This window comes from Chenopodium album, chromosome 19 (genome assembly GCF_948465745.1).
Source record: "Chenopodium album chromosome 19, dcCheAlbu1.1, whole genome shotgun sequence".
NCBI classification, from domain to species: domain Eukaryota; kingdom Viridiplantae; phylum Streptophyta; class Magnoliopsida; order Caryophyllales; family Amaranthaceae; genus Chenopodium; species Chenopodium album.
In genome coordinates this window covers 18,232,339-18,242,798 of record NC_137852.1, presented here as the reverse complement: position 1 = coordinate 18,242,798, position 10,460 = coordinate 18,232,339, and the positions used below count along the sequence as shown (strand labels likewise).

At 39.2% G+C, this 10,460-nt stretch overlaps 1 protein-coding gene and 1 pseudogene across 1 annotated transcript; one reads left to right on the top strand and one right to left on the bottom strand.

Annotated features, from left to right (window-relative positions):
• Positions 1-2,899: 2,899 nt before the first annotated feature.
• Positions 2,900-2,997, bottom strand: LOC145596294 (small nucleolar RNA R71; annotated as a pseudogene).
• A 6,393-nt stretch (positions 2,998-9,390) lies between these two features.
• On the top strand, positions 9,391-10,227 carry LOC145594137 (uncharacterized). Its single transcript, XM_081650472.1, has 2 exons — positions 9,391-9,588; positions 9,697-10,227. Exons 1-2 carry the CDS (start codon positions 9,391-9,393, stop codon positions 10,225-10,227), a joined length of 729 nt encoding a protein of 242 aa, XP_081506598.1.
• Positions 10,228-10,460: the final 233 nt, after the last annotated feature.

Genomic DNA, 10,460 nt, shown 5'->3' with positions numbered 1-10,460 from the left:
AGGTTGAAAGACGCTTGGTTAGCTTAGAAGTCGGACAGTTGGCCGAGTGTCGGATGCTTATAAAGTCAAACACTTAAGGAATTTGAGATTCTTTGAGTCAAAAATTCCAGAGATTCTCCAAAGATTCGCAAAGGTGTGAATCTAAGGGGGGGCGGGGTCAAACCTTACTATTTATAGGGGGGTAAAACCCTAATTTTTTCCCTCCAACAGTAATTTTTTAAATCCGTCCACTCGGATACTGACACCTGACACAGGCGACATGTGGCAAGTGCATGACACCTGTGAGGGGTAAATGATTTGGGTAAAAATACCCTGGCCAGTTGGCCCAATAAGAGCCCGCCATGTGTCACTGGAAGGGGCACCACTTTGGACCTTCCAAGGGCGACACGTGGCAGGCAGATAGCAGGCCCCTGGATTTGGCGGCTTTCAAGGCCCAAATCCCGAGGCCTTGCAAAAAGATGCGTTCCCTTCCCTAAGGCACAAAACCCTAGGGAAGGAACACATTTCTAGGACCCTATAAATAGGGAACATTCCGCTTATTTATGGGGTACGATGTTCTTTTACGAGCACACTTTTCTTGGAATCTTCAGTGATTGAATACCAATCATTGTCTGAACTGTCGCTCTCAGGAGAACAGTACACTTAAGCTCGGAATCCGAGCAGATAACCTTTCATTCCGCACGTTTACTCTCCGAATCTGTACTAACATAAGCTTCGGAGGTGGACCACCGACCATTCGGTGCTCCGTTGTTTTGTAGTTACATGCATCCGAGTTTAATCCAGTCTTAGTGTTTTTACTCTCCCGAGGGACACAATAAACCCCGAAACAACACTCATTTGGCTTCTTTTAGGATGATTTTCTTGCTATTTTATAGCTCTTTTCCTTAGTTTTGTTCTTTAGTTCGTTAGTTTGTGCTTTCTGCAGTTAGTTTCTATGTTTTGTGCATTTCTTTGTTTATTTGTTCTTTTTCCCTTTTATTTGTTTATTTTCGTTTGTTTTCAGGTTATGATCGTGTTTCCAAGGATTCCCGAGCTTTCCGCTCATATTTCTCATCAATTAGGATGCCTCGTGTTCGCCTTTTGGAGCTTCAAGTTTGAAGGAACGCAAGGAGCAAGTCAAGAAATCGGTGCACGTATGCGGTGGGGGTATCATGTTTGCCATGAACCCACCAAATTATCCTGTTCAAGACTGCCTACCTTAGTGTTCCTCTTGGCTAGGACAAAGAAGGAGAGGAATGCCCTGGGTCTCTGTTTTGTACCCTTTTTCCCGCGGCTGCGCCACTTCCCTGATGCGACTGCACCTTCCTGGGTTTCTTTTGGGACGATCTACCTAACTCTTCTTGTATAACTTTCCTATATATAGCTTTTCCTTCTATTTTTAAAGAGAATAATTAGAGAAATTTTTAGGGAATTCATTAGATTTTAGATCATATTTTTAGAGAGAGAAACTCTAGGTTTTAGTGAGAGAAGTTCATGGTGTATTGTTGATGATTGAAGATTTCTACATTGCCTTTGATTTTTTGATCAAGTTTGTAAGGATTCCTTTTCTTTAATTCAATTTATAGTTTGATCTTTAGTTTGATTTCATTTGCTTAATTGATTGTTCAAGTTTGATTGAAGTTTGATTGATTTTGTGTTGATTTTAGCTTGTTTGATTTGATCATGATGAATTTATTGATTTGTATTGTTTTGATCTTAATTTCAATGGCTAGTGAGTAGATTACTTGCTACGGTAATGGTGAAGCATGTATGAGCAATGGATTAGTGCTAATTGGGGATAATTGATGGAGTTGATAATGTGATTAAATTTTGTTGACGATCATGTGCATGTGTGTGATTGATTGAAGATTGGCCAACTTTGATTGTTGCACTAGATTGCAGTGTAAGTTTACCTTGATATGGACCATTGATTTGTGGCTTGCATTTACACGATTGAGGTGTCTTGTGATGTTTCCTAACTAGAGTTTATCGTAGTTGACGCTAGTTAGACCTCTAGGAGAATAGCTTGATATGATCTATTGGTTGCATGATTGATCTTCCCTCACATTGTTTAACTAAGACAATTTGACCTCCCAATTAGTTGAATCCATTATGACTACATGTGGATCCTAACCCTAGTGCTTATTACATTTGATTTCTTCTCGTTTATTTGTCGTGTTTGTCCTAGTATAGAGCTCACACCCTATCTCTAGACTTTGGGATAGCTTGACTATAGACAATAGGTAATAGCCCACCATTCCTTTGGGTTCGACCCTTGACTTACCATATACTAGTATAGGGTTGGTTAAGTGTTTACAAATTTTTTTTTGACCATGGGTAGGGGTTAGCCTTAACGACCTAGCTTCGACCCGCGTCAAAAATGGCGCCGTTGCCGGGGAATGGTGTCGTGATTGTGTATTGTTGTTGAGTCTATTCCATCTTATTCAAAAACACAAAAAGATATTCCTTTAGGCTACACTTGTAGCCGTGCTGCTAATAATTTCGTTTGAGATTGTGTGCAAGTGAACATGAGAGAAGCTCAAAAGATCACATTGAAAGAGTTGGGCACTCCGGGTGCTTACAAGTATGAGAGCGGGATTGCTCCATTATTGATCCCGTATGGTGATTTTGAAATCAAACTGGCTATGATCGCCTTGATTGAGAGGAAAAAATATGGTGGCACAAAAAGTGAAAATCCTCTCAACCATCTCAAGGATTTTGAGAAGTATTGTAATACAATTATGGTAGCCGGAGTTGCTCAAGAGTATATAAGGCTCAAGTTGTTTCCCTTTTCTCTCATAGGAAGAGCCTTAGAGTTGTTGGACAAGGAGGTAAAGCCATGCTCCCTAAGGACATGGGATGAAGTTACCAAGGCTTTCTTGTCTCGCTTCTACCCACAAAAGAAGACGGCGGAGGCTAAAGCCTTAATCCAAATTTCAAGCAATTGACTAGAGAGAACCTCTATGAAGCATGAGAGAGGTACAAGGATTACCAAAGGGAATGCCCTCACCACGAAATTCCAACCTTTCAAGTCATACAAATCTTCTATGGTGGTTTGAGCTCTCAAGGTAGATCGAGCCTTGATGCCGGAGCCGGAGGGCCGATTATGAACAAAACGGAAGAAGAGGTTGTCGATGTAATAGATGATGTAGTAAGGAACTACATGAATTGGCATGATCAAGAGATGGAATCGACAAGCACAAGCGGCTCACTCGATCAGTCTAATGTCGTTAACAATTTGTCCATAATGGTCTCGGAGTTAGTAAAGGAGGTGATTTCTCTCAAGACCAAGCTTGAGAGTCCTTCACAAGCTTCTAGTCTTCCCTCCCAATTTAAGGGGAGAGGTACATCTTCCTACTCTAAGCCTCTTTTTTCTTCTTGTTGCATGATAAGAGAATGCTTGGTTTGTGATTTATGTGGAAAGAATGATCATGGTGCTTCTAATTGCCCTAATGTTCCTTGTGATGGATATGAGAATGTGCATGTGAATTGTGTTGATAATAATGATTTTGGACCTAGATTTAATGCTCAAAAGAATGTTGGGAATAGGAATTATCACAATTATGGGAGCTATGATAATTATAACCAAAATAGTGGTTATGGTAACCATGTGACCCAAGAGTTTTGTGGTAACCATAATAACTTTGGTTGTAATAATCAAAGCCATGGCCAAGAATATGGGGATCATAATCAAGGTTATGGTAAACATAATCAAAATTCCGGCCAAAATCATGGTAGGGGTAATTGGAGTAATCAAAGTAGGGGAGATTTTCAAAATGATGTTCAAAGAGGTACCTCACCCCAAATTACTCCAAAGACTCAAAGCTAAGGTGATGATTTGTATGCTCAACAATCTCAAATGAATAGGCTAGAGAATTTCATGATGGCTCAATTCAAGAAGTTGAATGAATTCACATTGTCTTGTAACAAAATGTTTAAGTACCTATTTACTCATGGAAAGAAGCTTGAGAACCAAATTGTCCAACTAGCCAACCCTTTGAGAGATTGTGCTAGTCCATCTTCTTTACCCTCACAAGAAGTTGTTCCTAGGGAACCGATGTGTGCTATGACCACTAGGAGTGGTAAGGTCCTTGAAGAAAGTGTTCCTAGGAAGAGTAAGAAGAGTGAAAACGAGAGTGATTTGAGTGAAGGGAATAAGCATGAAGAGTCTAGCAAGATGAGTGAGAATTCCAATGATAAGCCTAAGGAGAAAGAGAGGAAGCAAGATGAGGATTACAAACCTAGACTTCCTTACCCCCAAAAGCACAATAGGCATAAATTGGATGAGAAATTTGGTAAATTCATCGAGATGCTTAAGCAACTTCATCTTACTCTTCCTTTCAACGTTGTGGTAGAACAAATGCCAAACTATGCTAAGTTTCTTAAGGAAATTTTGAGCGGTAAGAGAGATTGCATTATGGTGGAACCGGTGAATTTGGGGGAGTGTTGTAGTGCCTTTATCCATTATGAGTTACCCCAAAAGTTGAATGACCCCGGGAATTTCTCTATACCTTGCAAGATTAAAGGCAAAATGTTCCAAAATGCTCTTTGCGATCTTGGTGCTAGCTTAGTGTGAGTATCATGCCTTATTCTGTTTTCAAAAACTTAAGCTAGGTGAGCTCCTTCCATCCAACATAACCCTTCAATTGGCCGATCGGTCTATTAAGTTTCCAAAGGGGAGAGTTGAGGATGTTCCTCTCAATATAGGAGAGTTCACCATTCCCGTTGATTTCATTATGCTTGAGATTGCGGAAGATGACCATATCCCCATCATTTTAGGGAGACCTTTTTTACCCACTTCGAAAGCCTTAATAAATGTGAAAGGAGGCCGTATTACCTTGAGAGTTGGTAAGAATGAGGAAAGTTTTGAGCTAAAACCAATGCATGAGTCTTTTTCTCTTGTGAAAGGAATTATGTGTGTTAATTCCCCTCGCCCCATTGATAATGTATGCATGATTGATTCTTCAACTAAAGATTTTCTTGAGAATTGTGATGATGTGCTTTTGAGTTGTGATTGCAAGAGTGTTAGTGAAGAGAAAATGAAGATTCCCAAGCTCATAGACGAGGAGGAAGTTGATATTCCTCATTGGTTTGAACTCTATCCTCAAGAAGAAGGCGATATTTCTATGAGAATGGATGGTGAGGAACCATCTACAAAGATCAACAAGGCAAAGAAAAAAGCTCGAGATTCTAAGAAGAAGAGAAAGAGAAAGAGGTTATGGAAAGAGAAGTTTACTTTTGAAGAGTCTTTGTATGAAATCTCATCAAGCAACAACGAAAAGTTGCTAGAAGTTGAGGAAAAATTTGCTCTTTCCGCCACTTTGAAGAAGGTGGTGTTTTTTGACCCTCCATGATTTGGAGGATCGAGCTTAGGACCATAAGCAAGCGCTTCCCGGGAGGCAACCCAGAGATTTCTAACTTTACTTTTTTATTTTGATTTTTCTTATTTTTCATTCTTTTAGTTTCTTTTCTTTCACTTTTCAACTTGTTGGGATTTATATGTTGCATCCTTGGAGTTGGATTTCATCAAAGTAAGCACGAGCAATGGAAGGTGCTTTGTGGCTTTTGATGTGATTGAGCTTCTTTTGCTTTTCTTGTTCTCACATGGCTTTATGATGATTCTTATGATTTTGGAGCGCAACAAAGGTGGTTCTTTCTATCGCCTTTCTTTATTATGCTAAGCATGGAAAGCCCGGTGAGACCTTTCTAATTTTTCTCTTTATTTTCTTTGGATGCATATATTAGGTTTAGTTTAGAAGAAGTTAAACGGTTCGAGGATGATTGCTTGTTAACACATAATGTGTTTGGGATCGTTGACGATGTTGTCATTCGATCACTGGTATGTCGATTGGGATATATGTGTAACTTGCTTTCTTGTTTCTTTGTCCATTTCTCCTATTCTTCCTTAATCTATGACTTTCCTTTTTCTTTTCTTTTCCTTTTAATTTTCTTTTCCTTTATTTTTCCTTTATTCTTGTTTTGGTTTGTGGTTTGATTTTGAGGCTTATTTTCACCATTTTTGTTTTCCTTATGAATTGGACTTTGTACATTGGATTTTATTTTGTGAATGAATTTCTTCCTAGGTAGTAAAAGTATGCACGGTTTGAGAGTATGCTTGGTTGACTCTAGAATAGGTGTATGCTAAGGTAGCTTGTTATATTTAGGAGGATCATGAAGCCGGATACTTCTTGTTTGTGGCATGCTTGGTAGTTGCTCCCTATAGTTGATTTGGCACCACTAGTGAGTTTTTTCTACATCCATGTGAGGTTCATTGTTTTTCAAGCCTTCAACCTAATTCGAATGAGCGGTGTGGATCCTTGACTATCACGGACCTAATCTAGAAATTAAGCTTGATCTATGATTCTTAAACCCGAGACCGAACTATCTAGGGAGGACAAAGGCATCTTTTCGGGGTGGTTTTTTTTCATTTTTAGGATAGTTTGTTTCATTCTTTATTTTTGGGTTTACATTTGCCTTCTTGCAACCATTTGAGCCTAATACCTTCTTTTCAAGCCACGTCTTTAGATCTTTGGCCTTTTGTTTCATTTTCTTTCTTTTCTTGTTTTTGTGAAGCAATTGATCATTCTTGATGGAGTTGTGGTGATATAGTTGGGATATGTGGTTCCATTGATGTAAGCTTGTGATTTTAATCTTCTTTGTGAATAATGGAAAATGAGTATGAGTAAAAGCCGCCCTACTTTAGAAAAGGCATGGACAAATAAGTGCAATACTGAAAAAGCCGTTCGAATTTAGAAATAGGCAAGGACAAAGCAAAACATATCAAATAAAAAAAACAAAAAAAAAATTGAAAAAGTGAAAAATTCAAAATTTTTTGATGTATTCTTTTCTCCTTCTAAGCATTGAGGACAATGCTTCATTTAAGCTTGGGGGAGAAGCGTTTACGCTTTTTGTATATATTTCTTGTGAGTATAGCTTTGAATAAGCTTGGGGGTGTTTTTTTTGTTTGGTGATTTCTTGATTGTGTTGTTAAGGATTGATCACCCTTTTGCTTCACTTTTTTGGGAAAACCGCCAAATTTTAAATTTTAGCCTACCTTCACCCTTTATGCCTTACGTTACAACCTTGGGGAAAGACCTTTCGACCTAGCTAGAAAGTTGAGTCACTATTCGGGGGAGGGAATCATGGGTCATTGCCTAAGGAAAGGGGATGCATAGTCAAGATTGTCGAGTAGCCTAAATAAATCTCTTTTTCCGGTTCCTTTGAGGAATCATTGGGATGCTCACTAAGGGGAGATTTGAGACTAGTGGGGAGAACGCGGTAAGATCGTTTGGGATGAACGTGGATTGTGATGTCTAGTTCCTATGCCTAGCATACTCTATGTTTCAATCAACCTTAGATATCTTGAAAAGTGCATACCTTGACTACTTGAGAAATATTTTCATTCATTTGCATTGTAGTCTCTTTGTAAGTCCATTTCGCAAAGGTTTTGTTTTCCTTTTTCCCTTTTCTTTTCTTTTTATGGTTTTGCCTCTTTGATGTTGGTATAGAGTTGTGGGTAAACTCTTAGGACACCCTTACGAGACCTCACTCGTCCTCATAGGCGACTTTGGAATTTAAAGGGCTTATTGTAGCTAAAAGTAACCGTGATTCCTACAACAGTGAGACTTAGTGTATATTCTCATCTTGAGTCTTTTCTTTTGAATAATTCTTTATCCTTATTCTTTCTTGCTTTGTTTTGCTCGAGGACGAGCAAAAGTTTAGCTTGGGGGAATTTGAAGAGTGTCATTTATGGCACTCATTTGGCTTCTTTTAGGATGATTTTCATGCTACTTTATAGCTCTTTTCCTTAGTTTTGTTCTTTATTTTGTTAGTTTGCGCTTTTCGTAGTTAGTTTCCATGATTTGTGCATTTGCTTGTTTATTTGTTCTTTTTCCCTTTTATTTTTTTGTTTTCGTTTGTTTTCAGGTTATGATCGTGTTTCCAAGGATTCTCGAGCTTTCCTCTCATATTTCTCATCAATTTGGATGCCTCGTGTTCGCCTTTTGTAGCTTCAAGTTTGAAGGAACGCAAGGAGCAAGTCAAGAGATCGGTGCACGTATGCGGTGTGGGTATCATCTTTGCCATGAACCCACCAAATTATCCATTTCAAGACTGCCTACCTTAGTGTTCATCATCATCACCAAGACGAGTGCAAGAGGATGAGCTAGGACGAAGAAGGAGAGGAATGCCCTGTTGCTAGGTGCGGGCGCACACGCAGGTGGTGCGGCCATGCACCTGGGTGGCGCGGGCGGGCCCCCCTGGGACTCTGTTCCATACCCTTTTTCTCGCCGCCGCGCCTCTTCCTTGATGCGACCGCACCTTCCGGGGTTTCTTTTGGGACGATTTAACTAACTCTTCTTTTGTATCTTTCCTATATATAGCTTTTCCTTCTATTTTTAGAGAGAATGATTAGAGAGCTTTTTAGGGAATTCATCAGATTTTAGATCATATTTTTAGAGAGAGAAACTCTAGGTTTTAGTGAGAGAAGTCCATAGTGTATTGTTGATGATTGAAGATTTCTACATTGCCTTTGATTTTTTATCAAGTTTGTAAGGATTCCTTTTCTTTAATTCAATCTATAGTTTGATCTTTAGTTTGATTTCATTTGCTTAATTGATTGTTTAAGTTTGATTGAAGTTTGATTGATTTTGTGTTGATTTTAGCTTGTTTGATTTGATCATGATGAATTTAATTTCAATGGCTAGTGAGTAGATTACTTGCTAGGGTAATGGTGAAGCATGTATGAGTAATGGATTAGTGCTAATTGGGGATAATTGATGGAGTTGATAATGTGATTAAATTTGGTTGATGATCATGTACATATGTGTAATTGATTGATGATTGGCCAACTTTAATTGTTGCACTAGATTGCATTGTAAGTTCACATTGATACGAACCATTAATTTGTGGCTTGCATTTTGCCGATTGAGGTGTCTTGTAATGTTTCCTAGCTAGAGTTTATCGTAGTTGATGCTAGTTAGACCTCTAGGAGAATAGCTTGATATGCTCTATTAGTTGCATGATTGATCTTCCGTCACATTGTTTGACTTAGTCAATTTGACCTCCCAATTAGTTGATTCCATTATCACTACATGTAGATCCTAGCCCTAGTGCTTATTACATTTGATTTCTTCTCGTTTATTTGCCGTGTTTGTCCTAGTATAGAGTTCACACCCTATCTCTAGACTTTGGGATAGCTTGACTATAAACAATAGGCAATAGTCCACCATTCCTTTGGGTTCGACCCTTGACTTACCATATACTAGTATAGGGTTGGTTAAGTGTTTACAAATTGTGTTTTGACCATGGGAAGGGGTTAGCCTCAACCACCTAGCTTCGACCCGCGTCAAGCTCTATAAGGAATTAACAAAATATCCCTGCACGAACTTTGAGGATGTGCAAGCTAAAGCTATGGCGCAAGTTAGATTTGTGACAAATCAAGAAGGAACAACAACTTCCCCTAGAGGGACCATCGGTTCAAGCCATATCAGCGGTCTAATTTTGACGAAGGATCAGTCAATGCTATCGAGGGAGAATTCTATGATTGGAGGAAAGATCCCGAACTCCCACCGAAATTGCATGAATAATGTTTCAATGTTAACCCTGCAGGTGTGATTAGAACCTTGAACAAGATGGGAGATACCGTGCAATGGCCCAGAAAGAGTGATAAGCTAGGAGAGAAAAAGGATCCGTCAAGATGGTGTAATTTCCATTCAGATATTTATTGGCTATACAACTGATGAATGCGTTGTGCTCAAAAAGGAAGTTGCATACCTGTTGAAGAAAGGTTCTCTCAAGGAACTCTTGACGGACAGGTTCAAAGCTTTAGGAAGGGAGAAAGAATCCAAGAAAGGTGGCCCCCCACGTCCTCCTCCAATAGTCAAGACCATCTGCTTCATATCTGAAGGGTTTAAAGTGTGCGGGCTAACATATTCGGCAGCAAAGCGTCATGCCAAAGAAAGCCATATGGATCAGGCGGATAGAAAGGCAAGGTCAAAGATGGACATCCCAATCATGTTCAAAGAAAGCGATGCAGTGGAAGGCCATCATGACGGTCTAGTGATATCACTCCCAATAGGAAATTGCATGTTCAAGAGCATCCTGGTTGACAACGGAAGCTCAGCAAACATCATTATGCTTGATACCTTGAAACATATGAACATTGACGAGAAGAACATTATCAACAAATTAAAAATGCTAGTAGGTTTCAGTGGGGAGACTAAGAAAACAATTGGAGAAATTACATAGGCTACTTACGCAAAGGGGATCAATCTACAAGTCAAGTTCTTGGTGATTGACACTTTTGTAGGAGTTTATAGGTACTACGCAGCGGAAATAACATGAATCATATTCAATAAAGTACCTAATCCCAAGAATCACATGCATAACAAACAAGACACATAATCACACCTTTGAAGCGTGAATTCCACGTAGCTATTCGATAGGCAAATCAAGGAGAGAATAGAGCCCCAAGTGTTGCT